The sequence below is a fragment of the Exophiala dermatitidis genome (assembly GCF_000230625.1).
Source record: "Exophiala dermatitidis NIH/UT8656 unplaced genomic scaffold supercont1.3, whole genome shotgun sequence".
Taxonomy (NCBI): domain Eukaryota; kingdom Fungi; phylum Ascomycota; class Eurotiomycetes; order Chaetothyriales; family Herpotrichiellaceae; genus Exophiala; species Exophiala dermatitidis.
In genome coordinates this window covers 3,686,734-3,712,203 of record NW_008751648.1, presented here as the reverse complement: position 1 = coordinate 3,712,203, position 25,470 = coordinate 3,686,734, and the positions used below count along the sequence as shown (strand labels likewise).

At 50.1% G+C, this 25,470-nt stretch overlaps 11 protein-coding genes across 12 annotated transcripts; 7 read left to right on the top strand and 4 right to left on the bottom strand.

The window, feature by feature from the left end:
• Positions 1-263: 263 nt before the first annotated feature.
• Positions 264-1,004, bottom strand: HMPREF1120_04345 (4-carboxymuconolactone decarboxylase). The gene is made up of 2 exons (XM_009158470.1): positions 681-1,004; positions 264-604 (listed from the first exon to the last, which is right to left on the bottom strand). Exons 1-2 carry the CDS (start codon positions 883-885, stop codon positions 387-389), a joined length of 423 nt encoding a protein of 140 aa, XP_009156718.1. The 5' UTR covers positions 886-1,004; the 3' UTR covers positions 264-386.
• A 96-nt stretch (positions 1,005-1,100) lies between these two features.
• HMPREF1120_04344 lies at positions 1,101-3,481 on the top strand. Of its 2 annotated transcripts, none has more exons than XM_009158469.1 (4): positions 1,101-1,443; positions 1,518-1,932; positions 2,012-2,059; positions 2,158-3,481. In XM_009158469.1, the coding sequence occupies exons 1-4, from the start codon at positions 1,207-1,209 to the stop codon at positions 2,469-2,471; spliced, it is 1,014 nt and encodes a 337-aa protein (XP_009156717.1). In that variant the 5' UTR covers positions 1,101-1,206; the 3' UTR covers positions 2,472-3,481. The 2 variants fall into 2 exon arrangements, with proteins under 2 accessions (XP_009156717.1, XP_009156716.1); XM_009158468.1 differs by having other exon boundaries at positions 1,985-2,059.
• HMPREF1120_04343 (uncharacterized protein) lies at positions 2,485-3,960 on the bottom strand. Its single transcript, XM_009158467.1, has one exon. The coding sequence runs from the start codon at positions 3,872-3,874 to the stop codon at positions 2,891-2,893; it is 984 nt and encodes a 327-aa protein (XP_009156715.1). The 5' UTR covers positions 3,875-3,960; the 3' UTR covers positions 2,485-2,890.
• Positions 3,961-4,110: 150 nt separating this feature from the next.
• HMPREF1120_04342 (retrograde regulation protein 2) lies at positions 4,111-6,931 on the top strand (the record flags this gene model as incomplete). The annotated part of the gene is made up of 16 exons (XM_009158466.1): positions 4,111-4,529; positions 4,588-4,659; positions 4,723-4,811; positions 4,876-4,884; positions 4,943-4,992; positions 5,039-5,095; positions 5,151-5,190; positions 5,246-5,267; positions 5,318-5,416; positions 5,484-5,550; positions 5,616-5,797; positions 5,850-5,966; positions 6,015-6,109; positions 6,171-6,280; positions 6,347-6,486; positions 6,546-6,931. Coding segments are annotated over 16 exons (1,685 nt in total), but the record flags the coding sequence as incomplete, so codon positions are not given.
• A 144-nt stretch (positions 6,932-7,075) lies between these two features.
• On the top strand, positions 7,076-9,058 carry HMPREF1120_04341 (zinc finger protein ADR1; the record flags this gene model as incomplete). Its single annotated transcript, XM_009158465.1, has 2 exons — positions 7,076-7,236; positions 7,303-9,058. The coding sequence occupies 2 exons, from the start codon at positions 7,076-7,078 to the stop codon at positions 9,056-9,058; spliced, it is 1,917 nt and encodes a 638-aa protein (XP_009156713.1).
• A 219-nt stretch (positions 9,059-9,277) lies between these two features.
• Positions 9,278-9,790, top strand: HMPREF1120_04340 (uncharacterized protein; the record flags this gene model as incomplete). The annotated part of the gene is made up of 1 exon (XM_009158464.1): positions 9,278-9,790. One exon carries the CDS (start codon positions 9,278-9,280, stop codon positions 9,788-9,790), a length of 513 nt encoding a protein of 170 aa, XP_009156712.1.
• A 223-nt stretch (positions 9,791-10,013) lies between these two features.
• Positions 10,014-12,728, top strand: HMPREF1120_04339 (cyclohexanone monooxygenase). Its single transcript, XM_009158463.1, has 8 exons — positions 10,014-10,488; positions 10,545-10,622; positions 10,683-10,892; positions 10,961-11,118; positions 11,182-11,277; positions 11,332-11,429; positions 11,481-11,883; positions 11,952-12,728. The coding sequence occupies exons 1-8, from the start codon at positions 10,241-10,243 to the stop codon at positions 12,383-12,385; spliced, it is 1,725 nt and encodes a 574-aa protein (XP_009156711.1). The 5' UTR covers positions 10,014-10,240; the 3' UTR covers positions 12,386-12,728.
• Positions 12,729-13,543: 815 nt separating this feature from the next.
• Positions 13,544-19,126, top strand: HMPREF1120_04338 (uncharacterized protein; the record flags this gene model as incomplete). The annotated part of the gene is made up of 7 exons (XM_009158462.1): positions 13,544-14,914; positions 15,834-16,066; positions 16,114-16,389; positions 16,438-18,022; positions 18,077-18,166; positions 18,223-18,998; positions 19,051-19,126. 7 exons carry the CDS (start codon positions 13,544-13,546, stop codon positions 19,124-19,126), a joined length of 4,407 nt encoding a protein of 1,468 aa, XP_009156710.1.
• Positions 19,127-19,887: 761 nt separating this feature from the next.
• On the top strand, positions 19,888-23,610 carry HMPREF1120_04336 (uncharacterized protein). Its single transcript, XM_009158460.1, has 4 exons — positions 19,888-20,163; positions 20,218-20,715; positions 20,766-22,192; positions 22,255-23,610. The coding sequence occupies exons 1-3, from the start codon at positions 19,911-19,913 to the stop codon at positions 21,056-21,058; spliced, it is 1,044 nt and encodes a 347-aa protein (XP_009156708.1). The 5' UTR covers positions 19,888-19,910; the 3' UTR covers positions 21,059-22,192; positions 22,255-23,610.
• HMPREF1120_04337 (cyclohexanone monooxygenase) lies at positions 20,210-23,217 on the bottom strand. The gene has a single exon (XM_009158461.1). It carries the CDS (start codon positions 22,915-22,917, stop codon positions 21,163-21,165), a length of 1,755 nt encoding a protein of 584 aa, XP_009156709.1. The 5' UTR covers positions 22,918-23,217; the 3' UTR covers positions 20,210-21,162.
• On the bottom strand, positions 23,510-25,363 carry HMPREF1120_04335 (uncharacterized protein; the record flags this gene model as incomplete). The annotated part of the gene is made up of 1 exon (XM_009158459.1): positions 23,510-25,363. The coding sequence occupies one exon, from the start codon at positions 25,361-25,363 to the stop codon at positions 23,510-23,512; it is 1,854 nt and encodes a 617-aa protein (XP_009156707.1).
• Positions 25,364-25,470: the final 107 nt, after the last annotated feature.

Below are 25,470 nucleotides of genomic sequence, written 5' to 3'. Positions count from 1 at the left end.
AAACCCTAAACCCTAAACCCTAAACCCTAAACCCTAAACCCTAAACCCAGGCCCGGTTCTTTCCCAATTGGATGTATCGAGGTAGCTAAGACATATCCAAGGGTGAATCTACAGTATAAATGAATCGGTATTGAGGGCCAATCATGACAACCTTCATGTGTCCTGTCGCATGTTTCCTTTCGATATCGACTTCATTGAGATTGGACGCAAGAATAGCATATACGGCTATACACATCCTCAATCCTACACAGCATGTCTTACAATGCAGCCTCCTGGAGAATTTGGGAGTGCGTGTTAATAGGAGTCAACTTGCATAAATGTAGGTAGCTCTTTGCACAGTTCTGACTAAGATAGCTACAATTATCTCCTCTATGAAATCGCGGCGATCATGACTTGAGCGGCTCACATTCCCCTGCTTCAGCCATCTCCTTGATAGCGACTTCCGTCTGTCTCATAGCCTCGACGCCGGTTGGCACACCGCAGTAAATCATTGACTGCATGACAATTTCTCTGATTTCAACAACTGAGATCCCGTTCCGTATAGCGCCTTTCGTATGAAGCTTTAGTTCTGCCCAGCTTTTGAGTGCGATCAGGAACCCTAGATCTATTGAGTCAAAGGTTTGTTAGCTTGAGCAGATTTTGTGATACAAAACTATCCCTAATGTGGGTGGATCACATACTTATGAGACTTCGGTATTTACGCTCCAGTTCTGGTCTTGTCCACACTGTGCCCCATGCATACTCAGTGATGAACTGTTGTAGTGGTTTGGTGAATTCGGATTGTCCCTTTTCCAAAGCTTTGTCCACATAGTCGTCGCCGAGAACGGCTCGCCGGACAAGCTCGCCTTCCTGGAATGACTTGCTTGGTTTGTTGCTCTCAGCCATGGCTATCTGACCATTATTACGGAATCAAACTTAAGTTACCTAGCAATGCCTGCGCTTAAATAAACGAGAAAGCCAGAGCGTTTCTATTCTTCCTCCATCTCGGGCATCGTGGAGGCTGTCTCCATGGATGTAATGCTCCGCTAAATTTCCCCAACGTACCTAAGAAGGAGAACCTTGGGGCTTCGATAGTGGGGAAAGGACCTTAATGTCCCGCTCAGATTATAATCTTGCCCCGGATATTGCCCACCCCGAACAGCCGAGCCCTTCTTCAACAATAACCCTTGCAATTGATTTCAAGGTTGATCGAGTGCTCCCAAAAAGATGACGGAGAACAAGCAAAGCAGCGGCTCATCTTCTGTGATGCCGGGCGTTGTCTATGGATTTATTGGTCTCGGGAATATGGGATTTGGCATGGCCAAGAACCTGAGGGAATCCATGCCCGAGGAAGCAAAGTTGCTTGTATGCGACGTCAACCATCAGCGAAGAGATGAATTCGTTTCTTCTGTGACTAGACCGGTTCAAGTCGCAGAGTCTCCGAAAATCATTGCAGAGAACTGTGTGAGTAGGATCCCGGTCTACATGCGGCATTCACCTGAAGACATTGTGCTCATACGCTAGTTATGCGACCACAGGATATAGTGATTACTAGCCTCCCTACGAGCGATATCGTAAAGAACGTGTTCACCGATCCATCCACGGGTTTGTTGAGCATAGATTCTGCTGGAGCATCCAACAAATCCAAGCTCTTCATTGAAACGTCAACCATCGAAGTCGACACGTCAAACTATGTCCGGAAGAAAGTTGAAGACTCTGGACTTGGTCATTTTATAGATGCTCCTGTGTCTGGAGGCATACCAGCAGCGTATCAAGGGAACCTGACTATCATGGTTGGCGGAGACAAGGAGCTATTTGAACGAGCAAAGCCTGTCCTCGCTTCCATGGGTAAGGAGGAAAATATCTTCTTCTGCGGACCTCCAGGTGCTGGACTCGCGACAAAGCAAATTAATAACTACATCGCGAATGTGTCGTATGTGGCGCTCTGTGAAGGTACGTCGGATTCGAGGCAGACATGACATTGCTCACGCCTAATCGAATGCAGCTTTAATCACTGACACATCTTGTCCAGGGATGAACACAGGGGTCCGATATGGATTAGACCCTAAGATCTTAGCAGGTATGTCATCTGCTCAAGGCATTTCGCTATCAGATCTGCCCCTTCGTATGCTCAGGAGACTATAACGCATGATTACTGACCAAAACCTCTCAATGTAGACGCCATCAATCGCAGCAGCGGTATGTGCTGGAACTCGCTTCACATGAACCCTGTCAAGGGCGTCCAGGAAAGCTCACCTGCCTCACGGGACTTTGAAGGCGGCTTCCCGACAGAAGGTGCCAAGCACGTTATGGACATGGCTGTTCAACTCATGGACGCTGTAGGGGCAAAACATGTTATGGGGAATGTCATGAAAGACATATACGAAAGAGCCGTCAACCATCCCAAATGCCGTGGAAAAGAGTGTCGCAGTATCTATAAATTGTTTGCTGAGAATGATGGCAAAGACCTGGGAAACACGTTGATCGGATAATGGGAGGCGCAAGTTTGGAAGAGCAGAGACTTCTTGTTTCGCGGATCTACATTATATATTATGGTCCAGGGTAAGAGGCTCAGCGGCCCAGGCATTCATCGACTTAAGCTCAAAAGACAAAGCATTCTCTCGTCGATTGCGCACAGTATACTCAAAAAGTCAGCAAAAGAACTCGGCGTTCTGTGTACTTCAACTAACAAGGCGCCACTTATCAAACTCCACCATTCCCTTTGAGCTTGCACGAACAAATCTTGATAACGCGACCCAAGCCCGGAATGGTAGTTCCTGATCGATGATAAACGAGCTTGGCAGAATACCTGGCACTACCTACGCTGCTCATCACCATTCACGTTGCCAATTTAATGATATTCGGTTTCGATACTTGTTTGTAGAGATTGGCGTCAAAAGATTTCTGTGGACTACTGTTTCACCAAAGTTTCCAACCGCTCAATCACGATGTCATCCACGTCCAGATACCCCGCAGCTCGAATCTGAGAGCGACGTTTGTTTGACCGTTCGAATGGCAACCTGAGAGCGTCTTTCCCCGCCAGTGTGGGAGCCGAGTGGAACGCATTAACGAGCTTGCCAACCTCGGATTTAAAATCAGACACTGGCCTGAATTTTGCTGGATCAATGGCAACGATGAAAAACCCGAAATCCTCCAAATTTGGTGGCAATGCAGGAGCTCCGGCGAGGATGCCTAATAGCTGGACCGCGATTGCCAATCCGCTGCCTTTAGCTCCTCCCCAAACCGCCAGAGCACCCTTGAGAGCCTTTTCTGGATCTGTGGTCATCTCGCCGTTCTCATCAAAGGCAGTATCCGGGGGGAGCTGTTCGTTTTTCCGCATGGCAAGCATAACTTGAGCATGGATTATCCTTGATGTACCAATGTCGTAGATGATTGGCACGTCAGGGCTGGGAAAACCAATGCAAAAAGGATTCGTCCCCAGTAAAGGCTTGTATGTGCCCTCCGGGGCCACCCATGGGGTGCAGTGAGAGGCGATAATGGTGACCAAATCTGCCGCAGCAGCCATCTCGGCATAGTAAGAGAGCATGCCAGTGTAGTAGGTATTGCTGGCCCCGATGGCTGAAATGCCTTGGGTCTTTGCCTTGGCAATTGCCATGGAGGTTGCTTGGTGAGCGACTAGATACCCGAGCGTGTCCTTGCCATCAAGTTGAGCTGACGTTGGTGATTCGGTAGTAACTTGAACTTGATGCCTGGGCGTCTGTCCATTGAGCCTGTCGGCAATGCTCAGAATCCTTGCGAGCCCTGCGATTCCATAGCCACGGAGTTCGCTGTCAATGAGGTGGTCAGAAACGATGGTTGTATCTTCCTCGCTAAACCCGATCTTCAAGAGTGCTTGGCTCGCTAGCTGCTGGGCCTTTTCGATTGTCACCCTCATGTCTTACCGCTGTGTTGGTTTTCGTGCTTGGAGATTGAATCGAATCAATGTCAGCTTCTGAAAAAGGGTCGGTTCAAGTACCCCGGGTTTACCCCAGTTTTTCCTCCACAGCGAAAGACAGCGCCCTGGAGATTCTGGCGAATCAAGGACGACGAGGAGAATAATCTCCACGCGGCTTTTTGGTGCTTTGGAGAACTACCCATGCCTGAACATTTGCACTATGTGGAGTTGCTCGCTTATGTTTAGGAGATGTGTGTTTGCTGGTGCTCAGTGGTGGAAAGCTGTTCTCGCGAGACGGCTCGGCAGAAGCATATTTGGCAGGTCTCAACGCCGCCCAAGTAATCTGATATATGTATCTGCCTGGTCCGCCTTTCTGGGGGAGAAGCGAACATCTTTCTGTGTAAAGTTCTCGTCAGAATCCTCGCCAAACATGGGCTCCTCAGATACCAAAGCCGTCCATCTTGAGAACAAAGGTCCCGACACGCAGGTCCCAATCGTTCTCGACGACCAGTATGAAAACGAACTACTGGCCGTTCAGCTGGGAAATCAAGACAAAGAAATCAAAAGGATCCTTCGCAAGCTAGACCTTCGCCTGGTGTTGACGCTCTCGGTGCTTTATCTTTGGGCCTTTATTGACCGCGGAAACCTGGCCAATGTAAGCTGGATGACCTTGCAGTACCTGCAGTATAATCCGCTGACAGCTTTGGCTGTAGGCCAACATTGCAGGGATGAGCGATGACCTCGGACTCACAGGAACAAATCGCTACTCGGTGTTGACCATGATAGTATGAGCATCTTCCTGTGCCACCCCAATTCTCGTTTCGTTGAGACTGACAGTATTGTTCAAGTTCTTCATTGGTTACATTCTTATCGATGCTCCGGCCTCGTTCATTGTTCGAAAGATTGGAGCGATCATATGGATACCATCGATTGTGTTGTAAGCCTTCCATGTTGGTGGCGGTTCTGATTTGCCGTGCAGTTCGCTAACTCTGGAACCAAAGAGCTTGGGGGTAGGGCTAAATCCAATGACTGCCATGAGAATTCCTCTTGTTTAACCACCATATCTAGGATTGTGACAATTGCTCAAGGCTTCTGTCATAGCTGGGTACCACTTCTAGGTCAGTCCCATTTTATTTGGTCACGGCAAAAGCTCATTTGAAACAGTCTGCAGAATCATCCTCGGATTTCTCGAGGGCGGTCTCATTCCCAGTGCGATTTTTTGTAAGATTTCCGTACCGCGACCCCGTTCCTGGGAAAGTTTCTGATGAAGACACAGTGATCTCGCTGTGGTACACTCGATATGAAGCTCACAAAAGGTAGCGTCGCATTCAGCGAACTCCTTCAGATTGACATAACTAACACTGGTCATAGGTTGGCTTGCTTTTATGTGGTCGTAAGTGATTGAACTGGTGGTTATGGATCAAATATTCCTAACTGATCAAGGGAATCGCGTCGACTGGACTCTCCGGCCTTCTTGCATTTGGTATTGAAAACATGGACGGTCTCAGCGGGATCGCCGGATGGAGATGGATATTCATCATTGTAAGACTATCCCGATACCTCTGATGGTTTTGAGTGCGATGTTGTCGTTTTCTGACATCAGTTGTAGGAAGGAATTGCCACGTGCTTCTGTGCGATTGTCGCATACTTCACTCTGGTTGACCTCCCTGACAGAGGTGAGTTTTGGACTCGTGTTTTTGGTCTGCCGAGAGGGTATGGGGACGTTGACTTTTGGGTGCAGCTACGAGGAGAAACTTTTTGCGAATGCCACCTTTCTTGACCGCCACAGAGTCCAACCTGATGCACGCTCGTATTGAACAGGATAGAGGAGACAGCACCGTGGAGAAAGTTACGTTTAGGGCCATGTTGAGATGTGCTCGAGACTGGAAAGTGTGGGAGTTCTCTGCGCATGTCATGCTCAATGTAAGTCTCTTTGCAAAGAGAACCGGGTTCGTTTCTACTGACACTCATGAAGAATGTTGCCCTATATGCTTTCGCCTACTTCCTGCCCGCCATCTTGCAAAAAGGACTCGGATACTCAACTTCCAAGGCTCAACTCTTCACTTTCCCTCCATATGCGGTTGCAGCTCCGGTACGATCATGGACATGGTGTGACAGGACGTCAACTTACAGTGAACAGTGGATTCTCTTCTGCGCATGGTTGTGTGATAGGATGAAAGTCAGAGGGCCGATGATGATCTTCAACTCGTCTCTCTATATCATCGGAGTCTCAATGTCAGTTTGTCCTTTGGATACCGGGCGCATTTTACGACTTTCTACTAACAATTACTCCTAGGACTGGATTCGTGGCCAAGCCCGAAGTTAGGTACGGCGGGGTGTTCTTGGGCGTCATGGGAATCACCGGCAACATCCCAACTAACTTTGCCTATCAACACAACAACGTTGGTGCGTAGAACCTGGAAACTTCATGCTCACTCGATGCTAGGCACTCTCGCTAACTGTTAATTCAAGTCGGCCAAACTAAACGTGCCCTGTGCGCAGCGTTGATGACCACGGGTGGAGGATTCGGTGGCATAATTGCAGGAAACATCTTTCGTGCGCAAGATGCGCCCAATTATCAACCCGCTCTCATCATTTGCCTGTCTTTCCAGGTATGTATACCGAGCGATCACCCATTTTTCCCTATCGAGGAGCATTGACGGTCTAGCAGATTTTGAGTATGTCGTTGGTCGTGAAGAACTTCTTCTACTTTACATGGGCCAATCGCCAAGCGGACAAAGGGGAGAAGGTCATTGAAGAGAATCCCACATTCAGATTCACATATTAGTATGGGAGAGGCAATCTCGCCACGCGCTGCAAAGGATTGCCCAGTGAAGATTGTCCAGGATGTTGGTGGGAGAAATGGAAGAGGAAAAAGTCAACGCCGCGCTGGTCCACAGGTACCTAGGTACATAGCTTAACCTGCAACCAATACTAGTGGGTGGTTCAGTGGCCCCGAGAGAAAATGTACAATCGTGGAATTTACCTATCCTCACTAATGCGAACTGTCATCCTCGGGACAATAAAAGCTGGGGTTCCCCCCAAACCTCCTCTCCATCATTCCTCGTTTCTCTCCACACCTTTTCACCTCCTCTCCAATTTCAAGCTCTCGCCCTTGTGGAGAAATTCCTACTGTGCTTTGCAACTTTTCTGAGCCAGCTAACGCAGTATTATGGGAGATACTTGAGGGACACGCCCGAAATGGAGAAGACGTCCTTAAAGTCCTCAGCCACGCAAAAGTCACTCCCATGCAGGTTCTGTAACAGGCATTTTCGACGCTTGGAGCATGTCCAACGACATGAACGGACACACACGAAGGAGACCCCCTTCAGGTGCCCATGCGGCAAGTCGTTCAGCAGAAGGTGAAATTTTCGTCTTGAGGAAACACGCCCCTGTTGATATATCAGAACTGACCACAACATATGTAGAGACCTCCAACGGCGCCACGAGAAAGCTGCACACGGTGGCCAGGCCTGTGGATACTATGTATCTCCATCGCCGGCGCGAGTTGATCAAATCGCGGTCAATGAGGCCAACAATCAACTTAAGAATTCTGAGATATCGTTCCATGATGCAGTGTCATTCCAGACAGTCACAGATCAATGCCACCAGGCGCGACCCACATCCCACGTCGAGGTACGCCCTCGACAGGATGGTACCCAACTGCAACCGCTTCATCCCGAGCTCGGCTTTCGATCAAACGATGATAATGCAGAGATGCCGCTTCATGGCAACACTGCTTCGGCAGTGGAAATCCCTGCTCGAATGATGAGTGACGATAGAACGATGGCCACTGATTCATATCAGTTGGGCCAGAGCAATCTGAGCGTTGAGCCTCACGACCTGTATGGCCGCTTTGATGCGTTTGACTCGTTCTTGGACATGACAGATTTCTCAACGTTCATCCCACCAGAACTCTCCGCTGAGCCGTTCCTTCAGATCCCAACCTATGGTGCAGATCAAACACAAGGTCAGACTTCCCAGAACACACTGATGGTGGACACGGCAGGATCTCAACCCAGATGCGATTCTACCACTGGCGGCACGCATGCTGGCGGAGAGCAAGATACATCTTTCTCTCGGTTTGGCTCCCCGCTTCCCAACCCGCATTTTGAACCCAGAGACCAAATTCCCAAGCCGCCAAAGTCCGCGCTTACTTCATTGCCACGCCCTGTCTGGAAGATATCGGAGGCCGAGTATCGGCACATCCAGGCCAAGATTGAGGCCTTCTCTGATGTGTTTCCGAAAGACTTCAAGCTCCCATCAAGACATACGGTGTCTCGGTACCTGGAAGGGTGCATCAAGGGTCTGCACGTACATGTCCCTTGCCTGCACATTCCGACCTTTTCCGTGACTAGGGCAGCTCCAGAACTCATACTGTCAATGGCCGCAATCGGGTCACAATTTCGTTTCGAGAGCCACGCGAGTCCAATGTTATTCTACGCAGCAAAGGCGGTTATCATAGAGCAGTTGCATCGGCGCGAAAGGGACACGGTTCGGCAATTGCTATCTGACCCATCGTCGTCCGGGATGTCTCGCCCGACGATAAATTCAACACCGCCGGACGGCATGGAAGGCCCATCTCGGATTTCCGAATACGCGGACGCACAGGGGAATGGGTATACCTCAGGATCGACCCAGGACGATGATTCCATCGGGCAAGTGTTGCAGACGGCACAAGCGGTGATCGGTCTCCTTATCATGGGTGCCTGGGGACCTAAACAATTAGTCCGCGAGGCAATGTCCCTGCAGAGCCTGGCAGCGACACTTGCCAGAGATGATGGGTTTGCGCGCCTCGAGGGCCCGGAAGCCCCCACATCAACAGAATCGGGATGGCATGCATGGGTTCGCATCGAGAGCGGAAAGCGCATGAAGCTCATGATCTATTCTATGCTGCAATTGTTGTCCACTGCTTACCACACACCGCCAATGATGCTCACCTCGGAAGTCGACTGCCATCTTCCAGCATCGGCGAGTGAGTGGAATGCAAAGTCATCGGAGGAGTGGGAAGAGGTCCGCCGCCACTCTTCCGTGGTCAAGGAAAGACCTTTCCAAGACAGTTTCGACGCGCTGTTTCAGTCCAACCCCAATCAAGCGATCAACGCAGCTCTGTCGCCTTTGGACAACTACATCCTAATCCTGGCACTTCTCCAGCACATCTTCCTGCGCCAACAAACCTTGTAAGGGGGCTCAAAGAATAGGCGTCTGAATTCTTACGATATCGCGGACATCAGCCGAGCTCTTCTCTGCTGGCAAACCTGCTGGGAGAGGTCTCCAGAATCCAGCATCGATCCATCATCTTCTTCGGGCCCAATTGCGTTCAACTCAACTGCCTTGCTACGACTGGCGTGGATTAGGCTATATGCCGACCTTGGGCCCTGTCGGAACCTAGCCAGCAGAGACATGCACCTGATTGCATCTGCTTTCAATGGCGGCCCTCCCCTAGAGCGGAGTCCAGGGCTTATAGGCCCTGCCCTGCAGGCCGCTCATGCATTGTCCATCCCAGTTCGAATGGGCATCAACTTCGTCGCGAGGAGCCAGGCACTCTCCTGGAGCGTGCAGCACTCTTTGTCAAATCTCGAGTGCGCTATCTTTCTAAGCAAGTGGCTAGAACAGCTAGCAATCACCTCGACAGCGCAACCACTGGACAAGGATGAGTTGCGCTTGGTCCAGATGATCCAAGGTTTGCTTTCAGAAACCGGATTATTTGGAGATGATTGGATAGGGGCGATTGGCATTACCAACATGTCAGATCAAAAATACCAGATCCGACGACTTGCAACGGCCGTAGCCAGGATGTGGGCAGAAATATTCAAAGGGAACCATGTTTTTGAGGTGGTCAACATCATTGGGGCTAGCCTTACTATCTATGCCGAGTCAATGGAGAGCGCGTACACTCCATCGAATGTAGCATAATAAGTTCGAGTCTCTAGGACCTCGCCACATGGCCTAAAAATCATATCTACATCTTCTCCAAACGTCTAGACCTGTTAGCCTAGCTGCTCAACGGTTTCTTATTTCAACAATCACCGGCAAAGGCCGCGGGCCCTTACGTTGAATCATGCAATTGTCTCCAACCCTGCGGTTGAAACTTGAAGGCTCAGGAGTAATCTTTAGTTGTGGAGACGGCGCAGCTAACAGCGTGGAGATGGCTTGGAGACATGTCCCCAGCAATCAAGGCCGAGCTGCATCTACATTGGGGGCGGGTGGCTACCAAGGATTATGGCAGATATATCCAGGCGGCCTTGTGAAGCTGTGCGGTTCAAGTCACGATGGTATTTATTATGTTGAAGTTCGTTATTCCTCTTCTGTCGACACGGCTTATCGCACCATCTGGCACGTACGTGTGATTTACATTGCTTGAAGATGGCGCCGGGTATCCTGGTGCAAGATCATCCCGAGCCACATCTGAATGGATTGGCAAACAATGACACACACGACTACGAAGTTACGGAGAAGCCGTTGGGCGAGCCCAGGAAGCTTCGAGTAATCACCATCGGAGCAGGTGCCAGCGGGTTGAACATGGCTCGACAAATTGAGTCGCACATGAAAAATGTTGAGCACATTGTTTACGAGAAAAACGAAGATGTTGGTGGAACATGGTTCGAGAACAGGTTGGCCAAGGAGAATCCATGCTTCCCTCAGCTCCGGACTGACATACATGACGCAGATACCCCGGTTGCGCGTGTGATATTCCTAGCCACAACTACCAATTTACCTGGGAGCCAAATCCAGATTGGAGCACTTTGTATGGAGCCTCCCACCCACTCCATGCCACCGAAAACACTCATCTAACCGAGTAAAATAGCTACTCTGCTGCTCCAGAGATCTTGAGCTACTTCAAGTCTTTGGCGACCAAGTACGAGCTGTACAAATACATCAAGCTCCGCCACAAAGTCTCAGAAGCCGTTTGGCACGAGGACACCAGCAGATGGCTCCTCAAAATTGAAGATATGACCACTGGCCAGATTGTGGATGATTGGTGTGACTTCTTGATCAATGGAGCCGGGATCCTGAAGTAAGCTCCGCTTCCAAGAAGAAAAAAAAAACCAAAGTGGAATATGAGAGTGTTGACATTGTACACAGCAACTGGAAATGGCCCGACATTCCGGGGTTACATTCATTCAAAGGGACTCTGGTTCATAGTGCCAATTGGCCAAAGGATGTTCACTTGAAGGGCAAGACAGTCGCCGTATTGGGATGTGGATCTTCCGCGGTCCAGATCGTGCCGACAATCCAGCCAGGTAAGGGGTCACCAGTATTGCTTGTCCGGCCGCCCGTGAAATGCTGACTTTAGTCCTGCTCAGAGGTCAAGGACCTGGTGACATTCATACGCTCGCCGACATGGATTACGGCCGGTTACGCTCAGAGTAAGGCAGGCCCCGGGGGATCCAATTTCCACTGTGAGTGTCAACAGGTCAAGCTCGTAGCGAAGTCTACCGTCTAACACTAGGCAGTTAGTGAGGAACAGAAACAGAACTTTAGAGCCGACCCAAAAAGCTACCTCGAATATCGCAAAGATATTGAGCATGAGCTGAATACCCGGTTTAAATTCGTGAGTTGAACCTCGGTGGACTTCAGATCATTGTTCTCACTGATGGCATAGATTATCAAGGACAGCCCTGAGCAGGAAGAGGCGCGACAGTTCTCCATGAATGAGATGAAAACCAAATTGGGCCACGACCCGCGTCTGGTCAAGCACCTGATCCCCAATTTCGCCGTCGGATGTCGGCGTCCTACCCCAGGAAACGGCTACCTCGAAGCCCTCACGCAGCCCAATGTGAGAGTGGTCACGGATCACATCAAGAAGGTGGTCGAAGAAGGCATTGTCCTAGAAACTGGTGAGATAATCAAGGTGGACGTCTTTATCTGTGCGACCGGGTTCGACATCTCGTTCTTCCCGCGATTCCCCTTGATCGGTCGCGGAGGTGTGTCGTTGGCCGACCAATGGAAAGACAAGCCAGAGGGCTACCTGTCTCTGGCCGTCAACAATTTTCCAAATTACTTTAGTACGTGGCCCTCGACCGTTGGTGTTCCATCTTTTGATCGGCATTCTGACTCGCTCTTACCAAAACAGTGTTCTTGGGCCCGAGCTCCCCTGCCGGCCATGGCTCCATCTTGCCCATCATCGAACATGCGACCAAATACATGGTCAATGTGATGAAGAAGGCCCAGACCCAGGGTATCAGAAGTCTAGCGCCCACCAAGGCGGCCGTGGACGACTACAACGTCCACGTCACGACCTATATGAAGCGAACTGCTTGGAGCACGGCCTGTCGGTCGTGGTTCAAGAATGGCAAGATAGACGGACCCGTTGTCGCTTTGCACCCGGGGAGCCGTATTCATTGGTTCCACATGCTGGACCGTCCACGATACGAGGATTTTGAGATTCAGACCTTCTCCCCGAATCGATTTCAGTACCTTGGCAACGGGTTTTCCACCAGAGAAGCGCCTGGCATTGACACCGCGAGTTACTTCGATGACCCAGATAAAGGCTTTGAGGAGTATTGAGTGGGCTCATTTTCGAGCCAATGTTATACCTTCGGTCACTGGTGGACAATAGCACCACCACAAGACAGGTTGTTTAAGATAGACCAATGTCTACAGGGGGATCCTGGGGCTTGCAGTTACCGATACCACTAGTGGAAGACAGTCGTCAGCGAGCAATAATACGGAGTGTCAAAGAGAAGTTCCACCCTTTCTTGCTTAAGGAAATCTCCAAGGGATTTCTGCTATCGACTGTCCTATACTGTGATTCTGTGAATGTGGATTGGTGGATAGCCATTACTCGCCAGTCTTTCAAGCATACATATCATGCTCAATATTTGAATCCCCGCTAGAGCTGAGGAGCCCCAGTACTTCTAGCTTAGGTTTCGTGTACTGTTAATACGCCGAAACCCCAGCCAGACCTTAACACCAGCGTCTCCGGGAGATAGGGTGAATACGTTCAGACACACTCGAGTCCACAAGCAGCTTCGGACATGTACGCTCAAGCCAGCGCAGGGGTATCGGCAGACATCGGCTTGAGATTTCATAATTATACCCTTGGTGCTCATGATGGCAAAGTCAACATACCGCCACCAAAGTTAGAGTGCTTTAACATGAACTTTAACCAACAGCACATCCTTCGATTAAGCTCCTTCAGAGAACTTCGTCATTCTTCTGCGGTTGTCCGTTACCTCAAGCTTGGTGCGCACCCATCCTTTCAATGCTAGCACTTGTCTATTATGGGACCATATGAACCTTCCAAACACAACAAAACACTCCGGCCTTGACAATCTGGTCTTAGTTTGGGCTTCGCAGTGGTGGTTGAGGTGGCGTCAACCTCAAACTGGTTTTCAAGCTACGGTAATTTCAATTGGAAACAACGCAGTTCGTTGAAAGGACACCTCGCCCGGAATTATCCCTACAAAGAGCCTTGAATCAGATGTCTGGGGGTACTCGTGCCCTGTGATGTTACGAGATCGCTTCAATCCACAGAGCGAGAAACGTACTCACGATAGGCATGGACCAGATGAAGCGAAGAATGGTACCCGATCTGCCGGTGAAATGCTTACTCGACGTGTCTACGTGTCAAAAACAACGCCCGTTGCTTCAGCAGGACACTTACCCACCAGTGCCACGAATGATGAGAGTCGTGGGGATGTCTCGCCTTCGAGATTGTCGTCCATGTCTCCTGATGCGAATCCGATGCCACCACCCACGCACGACTTGGGACGAATGTCTTCTAGACAACCAGGCCCGTCTTACACGAGTTCGATGCTCCAGGATGATCAACCCATAGATCATGTCAAGCATCAACAGTTGTATCTGCTCAAAGTGTGTCGCGGCCTGATGATGTACGGGGCGCCTACACATCGCCTCGAGGAATACATGCAAAGGACTGCAGATGTTCTCGGCCTGCGCCTACAATCATTCTACATACCTGGCTGCGTGATGATCTCCTTCAACGACTCAGGATGGCGCTCCACCGACGTCCACATAGTGCGATGTAAGCAAGCTCTGAACCTGGCGAAGCTATACGACGTTCACGCTGTCTACAAAGACATCATTCATGGTAGGATAGTGATTGAGCAGGCAATCACACGCCTGGACGGGATCCTGAAAGCAAATGATCAGTTCCCTCGATGGTCTCGAGTCATTGTCTATGGGCTGGCATCGATGTGTATCGGTCCAGTCTCTTATTCCGCTCGACCCATCGACCTTCCCATGATTTTGCTTCTCGGCACCCTCCTTGGCGTCTCCGAGCTCGTCTTGGCCGCCAGGTCTGAACTGTACGCACACATCTTCGAAATCTTCACCACCATCCTGGTTTCCTTCTTCGCCCGCGGCCTCGGCTCTGTCAAGCTTCCCAATGACTACAGCTTCTGTTTCTCGGCCCTTTGCCAAGCTTCCTTAGTGATGATCCTGCCTGGCTTCATCATCACCAACAGCGCCCTGGAACTGCAAACGAAAAATATCGTTGCCGGCTCGGTACGCATGGTCTACGGCATCATATTTACCCTCTTCCTCGCCTTCGGCATCACAATCGGCACTACCATCTATGGTGCTCTCGATTCGTCCGCCACCTCGGCTCTCACCTGCTCGTCGCCCTGGCCTTTCTGGTGGCAAATCAGTTTTGTTCCTGCCTTCACAGTTGCATGGGCGATTGTCAACCAAGCCCCATGGCGTAAGATGCCCGCCATGGTGCTAGTTACCCTGGCTGGGTGGGTTGTCAATCACTTCTCCGGGCAGTACTTTTCTTTGAATACCGCCATATCTCAAGCTCTAGGCGCCTTCACCATCGGCATCCTTGCGAACCTTTCTTCGAGACTTAGGCATGGTCTTGCCGCCGCACTCCTGCACCCCGCAATTTTCATACAAGTCCCGGGCAGCGTTGCTGCGAACGGTGGACTAATCAGTGGCGTGCAAAGCGCCAATAAAGTGAACAGTCACACATCATCGAGCAATGGTACAACACTAGGGACAGGAGCGGCGCAGGGGAGTTTCGAGCTTTTGAATGCGGGCTTTTCAATGATCGAGATCGCAATCGGGATCACGGTAAGACTTTCTATAAGTGCCCTGATTGTGTACCCATTCCGGAAGAAGAGAGTGGATTGTTCACTTTCTGATACCGCGAGACGTTGCTTTGTTTTGGGAATTGTCGATGTCATATCTTCGCCGTCAGTGAACCAGCAAAGGGTTTCTAGCAAGTGAAGACTTCAGTATTTAGGATTTTTGGCGGGCATCGACCATGAAACGTAGGACAAACCCAAAAAGTGTGGTACACTCGATGAGATCCCTGCGAACCATCCGTCTTTTTCTCGCTCCCACAATCCAGCCGACTCTGACGACCGGTGTGGATGCAATGCGCTTCGACCTTTGTGGGAAATCAACAATAGCCAAGAGTGACCCTAATGAGATACCTAACGATTATTGCTCTCAAACGCACGTCAATCGCAATCACCTGACGAGGCAGCGAGAGCGAATACGGGAGGACAGCATGACAGCAGCAGCGAGACACGTAACGCAGGTTGGTTGCGAATGAAAGGAAGACATCGTCATCTCGAGACATGTGCCCTCGCCAATATTATCTGCAACGCTGCGGGATTCGGCAGAATAGGGTACAAGGACAGGAAATTGCGGCAGATCGCAGCAGATGGAGCGATGGGCACCGGCAAAAGCATGCCTCGACGTGCTGCTTCTCGGCTGTCTTCTTTAGATGAGGTAGCCCAAGTCAGAGCCAATCGTCACCTTTACCCCGCCCATGACACCACAAGTAGCCAGAGGGAGTGTTGTAAAATGAAACGGACGTCATATTACTCGATTGCTGAAATCGGTAAGGAATTCAATTTTGGTATTACAACAGGGAGTAAGGTACCCAGGTAGGCGGCCTCGAGTGCCCAATCGCCACAACGGCAGGCATTTCGGTGGGACTTTTTGCAGGTGGAAACCTCGTCATCCGTGAACCGGTGTCCAGAACTTGAAGGCCAAGGAAGTTGTGAAAACGTGCCGGGATACCTACCTAGGTGACCTCTCGATCGGTGTCCTGCCAAGCACTCACGCATACTTCTACAAGACACAGAAGTACAGGGTCATGAGGCATTCATTTTCGTCGCAATGCCTGAGGATATGGAGGCTTGCTGGACTGGACGTGGAGACCTTGTTGAAAATGATGAAAGGCGCCCTTCCTCCGACCATTGTTGTTGCCATGTATGATCCGTCCGAGATCGACTTAACCGCTACTGAGGTTGCTGTAGCTATCAGAGCGTGGCCATTTCCAACATCACTGGGACACTTGGATACCTTACGTCTATCATGGCAATTGTGTCACAATGTCTGTTACCACCTGGCAAATTCTTGAAAATCATGTTTTTCATCGTACTCTCCACATGTGCATCAGCCTCGATCTGCTGTCTGGCCGTGCTCAGTGCTGTCAAAGCAAGGGCATACACCACTTCTGCTAGTGATGTGGAAGGCTCCTACAACAGCAATGCGTGCGCAGTCTCCGCTGCCTGGCTATTGTTCGCGATGTGGTGTGTTTTCCGCCCACTTCATAGCTGACTAGCTGATCTAAAATTCAGGGTTTCGAATACGCTTCGAGCCTACCATCCCGTGCTGTTGCAGGATCCCATGGTTGCATTTTCCATCTTTCCAGGCGTCGCCCTAACTCATGCTGTTCAATTTTCGACAGTAGAGCAAGGCCTTGGATTCATCAAACAACTCCTCATTGCTTTCTTGCTAGGCTTCTCGATCGCAACTGGGATTTCCCTCCTGATCGTTCCCATTTCAAGCAGGTGCAATGTTCTCAAAGATATCATCGCCTATGCTCAAGTGATAGACAACGTCTTCGAGGCTCAAAAAGCGTACATCCAAATTGCCGAAGGGCCTACAGGTTTAAAAGGAGCCACAATATCGGACAACGGAGTTGATGTCCAGTTCAGTGAACGACATGATCACCAACATCCCCTGCGCAAGACCACCGACGGAGCTGACACCAATGAGAAACAATCAGAGCTGAATCGATCAATGGCCGCTCTCATTGCTATCCATGATAAATTGGCCAACGATCTCATTCTTGCAGAATCGGAGATGGCATGGGGAAAGCTAGATAACACGGACCTACGCAGCATTTTCGTGCTTCTCAAGGCCGTGATGCTGCCTTCGGCCGGTATTTGCATGCTTCCCGACATTCTGAAAGAACTATCAGACAACTGGGTCCAAGAGGATGAATCACTTCCGCAAGAAGTCTGGAAATCCTTTTTGGCCAACTTCGGCAAAGAGTTGGCAAAATCAGCAGAATTCGTAGCTCTAGGCATCCAACATGCATTTGTCGTTCTGGGCATTGCGAGTTCGGAAAGAGAGGGACAGGTGGCCGTTACCTCACATGCGCATCAACAACCTGATATCGAGAAGCCGGCTGAGGAGCTCGTGCCGGGAGATCCTAGTTTCGCTCTTCAGTTCGAACGAAGTGTCCGTGATTTCTACGATCAATGTCGGAACAGGTTGGTGACGGCTTCACCAGCACGAGGTGATGCTGAAGCCCACATTCAGTCCGATACACTTGATTCTCTGCCCAACGAGAGATATACTGAGGAGTCCTTGATTTTCCTCTTCCTGCAACATCTTACGCATGCTCTACTGCAAGCGAGCGTGGACATCGTTCGATTCGCCGAAAGCGGGGTTACTACACAGAGAATGCGGTATAACCGAATGATACTCCCAACCGCGCGAGGGGTGTTATGGTCCTTGACCAAGCACGATGACGATAAATCAAGTTCGCAAACGGCGAAAGACCACCGAAATCCGGAGCACTTACCAGCAACCAATCTGTGGGAAAGGTCTGGAACGGTGCTCGGCTTCGTTCCTCACGTCCTAGCATCCGAGCAGAGTTCTTTTGGGTTTCGTGCAGCAGCCGCCTCTTTCTCGGTGGCTATCCTTGCATACCTACGCCAGACACAGACCTTCTTCTTCGAACAAAGACTTATATGGGTGCTTATTGTGATAGTGATTGGGATGAGTCCCACTAGTGGTGCGAGTCTCTTTAGCTTTGCTGTCCGCATTCTCGGCACCATCATCTCGCTTGCTCTATCACTTACAATATGGTATATTGTGATCGGTCACACCGTCGGCGTGATCGTTCTGCTATACTTGGGAAACATATTTGGAGTTGGTCTTATCCTTGCGAAATCTGTAGCTTCTTGGGCTTACTAACTCTCGCAGTACTATTTCTACGTCAAATATCCCAAATTATTCGGTCCGTCCGTCATATCCATCGTAACATTGAACGTTATCGTTGCCTACGAGCTTCAGGTTGGTGGTTCCCTAGATACTGTCATACTTATTGCCAAGCTCAGATGTTTTCCCAGGTGAACAAGCTGGGGATCCCTCGAGCAGAGTCCAGCGGACAACCATATTACCCCATCTATCTGTTTGGGACGTACAAGCTGGCGTGTGTCATCGTCGGATGTGCGATTGCTTTGGTGTGGACCATATTCCCATACCCCCTATCGTCCGGTTCGCAAGCGCGGAAGGTCCTGGGCCGCAGCCTTTTCGTTCTCGCCAATTTTTACAGCTGCATACATACGACGATACATTTGTGGATTACGAGGTCCCCCCAAGAAGATCCACCTGTGTCGCGAGCTCTCAATGTTGCGCAAGACAAGCTGTTTGCTGATGAAATGCGGCTGCTTGCTTTGCTGCGTGTGCACACCCACTTCACCAAATTCAATCCCCGACTTGGCGGCAAGTTTCCCGCATCTATCTACAGAAGCATTATCGCCGACATTCGGACCATCCTAATAAGCATGGCCTTGATGGTTCAGAGCACAAGAGGCATGAACGGACCGTCGGCACAAAGGGAACTCGAGTGGCTACCGAAGCTCTCGCAAGCCATCGAGTCGACGAGTTTTAACTCTCAAACCACTACATCCTTGTTGTGCCATTTCTCAGCTGCTGTCGCGAATGAACTCGCACTTCCACCCTACCTCTCTCCTCCAGCCTCGTTTGGTATCGCCCGGGAAGTACGAAAATTGAATTTGGGACTTTTGGACGTCTCGAATGCCGACAATCCATTCTTCTCCGCTTTTGCGTCTTTGGAAGTGTTGAATGCCCTGATGAGCGCGAGCTTGACAAGACTGGCTAGGTACGGAAGATACGCCTTCAATATTGGTTGTCAATTTGCTAACAAGGTACAGCAATGTCAAGCTCCTGGTCGGAGAAATTTGCTTTGATGGCTATACGGAGCGACAAGACAGTCCTACTGAAAATTGAATGCACATTGCTTGAGTTTGAAGGTCGAGGATTGGTCATGCGGCTGACCGACTTTGACATTGTATTTAAGTCAGCAGATCTGTCAAGAACGCGACTCGCGACCTTCTGGGCAGGCTTCTTCTTTGGAGATGGAAGTTCAACTTTGGGGGTACGACTTCGTTCAAGCCCCTGTTACACATCTTCTTTTGTTAGAATCAAATCTGTCGGGGTAGAATCAGGTCCCTAACGGGAGAAAGTCGTCTATTTAAAGCATAATTTCAGCGTCGTCGGTGTGGTGATGTGACAGAAGCTGTGGAAATATGATACGGAGTTCGAAAATGGAGACGCCAGCCTTCCAGCCGTGCTAGAAAGGCCTAGTGTGCAATTTTCAGTTACTCTTCCAATAGTCTTTTTGTGGGCGTGCCGTTTGCTGTTTAGCACAGCGGAAGGGGAGGCATGTGTAGCGCGGAGGGTAGTTGATCAAGGTGGCCATTTTATCCCTCTTAGCAAAGGCCACATGCAAAAGGCGAAAGTACTGTATGTGTGACTAAAAGCACATCGACATTTCTTCCACATAATTCTGATGACCGTCCAGGAAAATAACCAACGTAACCAAGGACGGAATCGTGTCCGAAAGCCCTAGCAGGGTCAAACTTGAAGAGCCTCGTCAATTGCAGGCATCGGGATTTCCCCGCATCGGTCTCCAACTGAAATTGAAGGGTCCATGACTGACAACCTGAGCTCTGAGTGTAGTGGGACTTCGGAAGTCATCTCCGTCAGATCTGGCCAAGTCCATCGTGATGCAATGGCAAACATACGGCTGCGTCATAGTGAACCGGAGGGACAAACCAGCCACTCAGCAACTCACACAACACAACTAGGTAACCATGCAGCACATCGGACACCATCAGTAACGCGGCCCGGCCACTGTCTTCTCTGCAACTGTGCATCTACCACTCCTGGCCCGAGCACACCACGTCGCCCTTACATCTGTCAACGTATCAGCAACAACATGCTCCAAGGCCAGGCGAGAATTGTGATCAGCGGCGCCGGTCAAGGTGGGAGCTGTCACTTCGCCTACTCCTGTTTGCCCTGCTAACTTGTCCTTGCAGGCATCGGCCGAGCCGTCGCTAGACACTTTGCCTCCAAAGGTCACAAGATTTACATTGTCGACATCAACGAAGACAATGTCCGATACACGGCCGAGGAGCACCTGAAGGAACATGCTGAGCGGGTAGGCTGGTCAAAATGCAATCTCCGGAGTGTCGACGACATTCGTGCAACCATCAAGAAAGCGGCGAATTTTCTCGACAACCGCATTGACTTCCTGATCAACAATGCCGGAATATCCTCGCCATACTGGAAAGATGGAAAGACCATGGCAGACGAGTCAGTCCTGGATCAATGGCAGGCATACGTCGAAACCAACCTCACAGGTCCATTCGTCATGTCTCAAGCCTGCATTCCGTACATGAAGGTGGAAAAGGAGGATGAGAAAAGCAAGCTTCCAGAATCCAATGTGGGCACAGCGGGACCATGCATCATTCATGTTAGCAGTTTCCGCGCTTTCATCTCGGATCCAAACCAGGAAGGCTATGCGTCAACGAAAGGTACCCTCCATCACCCATACCCAAGCTCCCTCGTGCTAACTTCCCTACAGCGGCTTTGTTGGGCTTGACTCAGAGCATGGCTGTGTCCTTACAATCATTTGGAATCCGCGTCAACATGATCTCCCCTGGTCGGATCAAGGTCACTCATGAAAATCCCGAAGCAGACAAGGAGGGAGAAGAATGGGAGCTGGACGAAGACGACGTGGAAACACACCCCACCAATCGTGCAGGTCGGCCGGAAGACATAACCGAGGGAATTGAGTACCTTCTCGGTGCCGGATTTGTCACTGCGCAGAATTTGGTGGTCGACGGTGGCGTGAGCAAAGTCAAGGGGAAAGCTTGAGCGTCGCTTGAATGGAGACCATGTCCAGTGGAAGTGATCTCACGGTCTTGAAACAACCAGCAGGACCAATCGCTCAGGAGATGCTCAAATTCTCAATTCTCTTTCTACCTCTCATGCAGTCTGGCAAGATCAACCTTCCCGACCTCTTCCAAGTACCCTGTCAGCGCATCCAGATCCTTCGCTTCGTCCTCCTCGGTTGAGCCGTTTCCAAAATAGTGGTACCTATTCCTCCTTCCCGTTTCCGACCGCTGAAACACAAAGTCTTCCCATCTAGGCTCCTTCAAAATGTTGATGCGATGGTGACCCGTGCCAGGCCATCCAAAAAGCGTCCTTGACTTCCCCGTTCCATTCTTCAACCAACTGTTGCAGGAATCACTTGTGACTTTGTCCGCAAAGTACTGGTCTACATATTCGTTGAAATCTGCAGTAGCTTCCTGAGAAGGCGCTACCGATTTGTAACCTTGGCTTTGAACTTTGCGAATGACCTTTGCAATGTATGTGGCAGATAACTCACAATGCAAAGGCACTGTTCCGCCAACGGCATAGCTCTGTGCTTGAAGCACAGCGAAATAGTTGGGCATTTCCGGCGCCATTACGCCAAAATAGGTCTCCGGATATCCTATCGGACCATCAGGTGCCCATTGACGGTTCAGATCGACTCCATTTCGACCAATGGTCGGGAACAGCGGACGGAACCCGTTTTCAAATCCTGTTGCCAGTATGATGGCATCGACATGCCTCTCAGTGCCCTGGTGGTCGACCAAGCCAGTCGAAGTGGCATGAGAGATTGGTGTGTCCACATATGTCACCTGCGACGTTAATAGAGCCTCCAGGTACCCAGGCGCCGGTGTGGTTCGTTTGCAGCCAGGAGCATAATTGGGGAGCAACCGGCGAAGCCATTCTTCATCGCCACCGAGTCGCTCACGCATGCTCTCAATGCACCTTTGCTTGATGGATTCATTCTCGGGACTTCCTGCAACACCTCCCTTGTTTCCAGGATGCAGCCTCTTCTCAATACCTTTTCTGAACTCAAGGTACGCTCTCGGATCTGACGCGAATTTGTCCTTCTCTGCTTTGGTAAAGACATACCCTCCAGGTAGCGATGACTTGGCTTCAATAAATCCGGCAGCAAAGGTAGGCAACACCCATTGCCTAGATCTAACGAAGTGACTGATATGCTCCACTCGAGACAACAGGTTGACAAGAACTTGTATACCGCTTGCGCCATTGCCTACAACCGCAATCCGCTTTCCAGAAAAATCATATGATTCATCCCAGGTTGCAGTATGACACACATGGCCTTGAAAGGTAGTCGTCAACCCTGGGATCTCCGGTGCCTTCGGCTTGTTAATTCTCCCCTGCGCTGAGACAAAAAAATCGGCCTTCTCAAGGAATTCCTGCCCGGTCGTCAAATTTCTCACCATTACCTCCCATTCTGCCGTATCGTCATTCCAAACAGCACTCAAAACTTCATGCTTCAATTTTAGATGCTTGTCGACGCCATAGTATTGCACAACGTCCTCATAATATCTGCGGATCTCTTCGCCAGGAGCATAGTATTCTGACCAATTTGGATTTGGAGCAAAGGTTAGTTGGTACGCATGGGAGGGTACGTCGCAACGGACACCAGGATATCGGTTCTGAGTCCAGCCTCCGGAAACCGAGCCGTTCTTTTCAAACAAGACATATGAAAGGTTGGGGACTTTGGTTGTTAAAAGGATCGATGCTGCGATGCCCGCAATCCCAGCACCAACAATGATCACTTTCACCGGTTTTTCAGGGGTGTAAGGCCCCTGCTCAAGTCGAAATTCTTCATTTTGACTGGAATAGGAGTCGGACTCCGTTGGCGACGTTAACATGGTGTTCTTGTGTTGCTTTTGAACGACAAAGGAGATCAGAGATTTAGAGCCGCGTTGTGTTCAAAGGTAACCAGCACGTTAAGGCCGGTCTTGATGTCTTTCAAGTTTCGAAGACGTACACCCTTGGTCAGATCGCAGGTAATTCTAGCTCTGGGCAGTGCTTCATGATGTCCGCATGCCGGAGACACCCCGAGAAGACTACTCAGAAAGGATATTCTTGTCGGGATCGGGTCCGGTTCTAGGCTGTCGTGCTAGATCCTCACTGGAATCACCGAAAAGCCGTGATTGGCTCAACATTTCATGACGGTGGTGGTAACGTCTTTCAGGAACGTGGCACGCAATCAGAGCTAGTATTTGTGTCTGCGATTCCGCAAGACCCATTATCCCACGTCAAACTTGTTATGAAACTAGCAAAGCTGTCCGGAGTTCACTATCAGGTCTTTCAGTTGATGTCTGACAACTATCCAGGTATAGTGAGTTAGTGCTCCTTATAGCTTGCTATAACGCAGCCCTTCTGGCTGTTACGCTACCGCTCTTGCCACCTCCCCTGGTAGATACCTCCCAGAAGGCGCTCGATAGCGCTCTCGGGGAGCTATCTTGATATAGGATCAAAAGGAAAACGAACTTTCCCTGTCGGGCATGTAGTTGATGGCTTCGCCTCGAATAAATCATTGAACACGCTTGAAAACCCCATAGCTTCCTTAACCAGCGCAAGTGCCTCAACCTGTATATCTCGCAATCTCTCCTCGTCATCGACGCTTGCTGTGCTTTGCTCGGCAGACGTCAGCAAATCCTTCCGTGCTCGAAAGACAAGCAAACTCCGTTTTGCAGTCGACCAGCGGTTGGAAAAAGCGTCCAGGATTTCGATGCATAGATCAAGATTGTCTCTGAGGCTGTCGTCTGGTAGTTCGTTACATTGCTCGACCAATATCAAGCAGATTATCAATATATGGTTGAGTGTATTGTGATGAAGCATAAGATGTTGCTGTCGAAGAAGAACCACGCTACATTGAAGATATTTTTCAATCGACAGACACAAAGGTTTGAGTTGATCTTTGGAGTAATATGCATTCAATCGTGTTGGAAAGTGCAGCAGAATCAGTAACCCATGGTAACGAACGTTGAGCCATGGAATTGTATCGTGAAATGATATGTCGTCGTCTTCCAACTGCGACAAAAGACAACCATTGGCGTACCAGTCGTCCAGTTGCGACCGAAACCGATCGACCACGGCCTTTCGATCGGCACGGTTGATATCAAAAGACGATGTTGGGCTGGATAGATGAATCTTCTGCAGGATATTCCCTTCTAAATCCCGCAGCGCGATGGCATTGCGGCATACTTGTAATATTCTGGTATGCTGGATGCGGAGTGGAGATGCGTACTCCTCGATCGTCACCGAAGGAAGAGGAACATTGATGTTTTCGTCGTTGATTGCAACAGGTAGACCAAAAGAGGCGGCAACCTCGCGGTCCAGAGCGTAAATGCTCCAAAACAAACGATGTCGTGCTTCAACCTCTTGTAGCGTATAACCTTCTTCTGTTGAGCATTTGCGATTGAGACCAAGTGAGATTGCGCTGCGGCCCAGAAATCCGGTCAACATCCATGGTGACATGCCGACAGGATCGAAAATGGAATAAATCGTCACCAACATCAGTATTCTGGTAGATTCGATGCTTGTATCGAGAAGACAGAGCTGGACACAGTCCTGATAAGGGACGTTTATCGTTGCCAAAGCCTCGTCAGAAAGTTTTCCAACTCGATGAAGCGTGGCCGATCCAACAGCGCATAGGAGATACACAAGAGGCGTCACCTCGGTTGATTGGTCGCCAGAGGGTGTGTCTCCAAGCTCGTCAAGAATTTGTTGCCGATCCAAGAATGGATAGGCCTTGTGAACGTGGCGAAAATAGGCCGTGACAAGATGCTTTCGGTCAGCCCAAGCTGGCAGTTTTAGACGTATTGGAGGTGTGCGATAGGTCGTTATTGCACTGTTTTCATGGTATGTCAGAACTGTACGATCTTCAGCTTCGAAACCGGAGCTGTGCGAGGAAGTTTGCGCTGGTTCTTCCACTGGTCCATCTTCCCACGAACTGACGGTGGCTGCAGGGCTCAATATCTGGGAGCCGTCGACTGCAAGAAAATGCCGGGACAGCGCTCTTATCTGTGCTCTGAGCTCGTTTATCTCCCCGGATGTAGCCAGTGGTTCATCCTTTTTGGGGAATACGCACGGGAACCCGGCAGCAGCGCACGATGCACATTCTGGAAAGGAACGACAGCACTTCTTCTTTTGTTGTCGACATCGATAGCATGCAAGCTCGGCTCGAACCAGCTGGTTGTGCACCGGCTCTGTTTCATTAACCCTAAGCCTCTTCGCTGGAGGCGGATGGCCGTCCCGAGCCGGAGTAACAGGTAAACGAAAGCGTATATATGAGCCGTGGTTAGACATCAGGAGATGGTCGTTCAAAAAGTACAAGTTTCCAGTGGTTATTCATTAATAATGATCTCAGGCCGCCGATCTTTCTGAAGCACCTTGTGTACTCTGGCAGTATTGTT

Coding starts and splice junctions, on each gene's coding strand:
- HMPREF1120_04345 (XM_009158470.1), bottom strand. CDS start 885: ATGGCTGAGAGCAACAAACCAAGCAAGTCATTCCAGGAAGGCGAGCTT. Junction 605..680: donor TAAATACCGAAGTCTCATAA/GTATGTGATCCA, acceptor TTGACTCAATAG/ATCTAGGGTTCCTGATCGCA.
- HMPREF1120_04344 (XM_009158468.1), top strand. CDS start 1,207: ATGACGGAGAACAAGCAAAGCAGCGGCTCATCTTCTGTGATGCCGGGC. Junction 1,933..1,984: donor GTATGTGGCGCTCTGTGAAG/GTACGTCGGATT, acceptor AATCGAATGCAG/CTTTAATCACTGACACATCT. Junction 2,060..2,157: donor AGACCCTAAGATCTTAGCAG/GTATGTCATCTG, acceptor CTCTCAATGTAG/ACGCCATCAATCGCAGCAGC.
- HMPREF1120_04343 (XM_009158467.1), bottom strand. CDS start 3,874: ATGAGGGTGACAATCGAAAAGGCCCAGCAGCTAGCGAGCCAAGCACTC.
- HMPREF1120_04339 (XM_009158463.1), top strand. CDS start 10,241: ATGGCGCCGGGTATCCTGGTGCAAGATCATCCCGAGCCACATCTGAAT. Junction 10,623..10,682: donor AATCCAGATTGGAGCACTTT/GTATGGAGCCTC, acceptor CGAGTAAAATAG/CTACTCTGCTGCTCCAGAGA. Junction 11,884..11,951: donor CAATTTTCCAAATTACTTTA/GTACGTGGCCCT, acceptor TTACCAAAACAG/TGTTCTTGGGCCCGAGCTCC.
- HMPREF1120_04336 (XM_009158460.1), top strand. CDS start 19,911: ATGGCAAACATACGGCTGCGTCATAGTGAACCGGAGGGACAAACCAGC. Junction 20,164..20,217: donor GATCAGCGGCGCCGGTCAAG/GTGGGAGCTGTC, acceptor TTGTCCTTGCAG/GCATCGGCCGAGCCGTCGCT. Junction 20,716..20,765: donor AGGCTATGCGTCAACGAAAG/GTACCCTCCATC, acceptor ACTTCCCTACAG/CGGCTTTGTTGGGCTTGACT.
- HMPREF1120_04337 (XM_009158461.1), bottom strand. CDS start 22,917: ATGTTAACGTCGCCAACGGAGTCCGACTCCTATTCCAGTCAAAATGAA.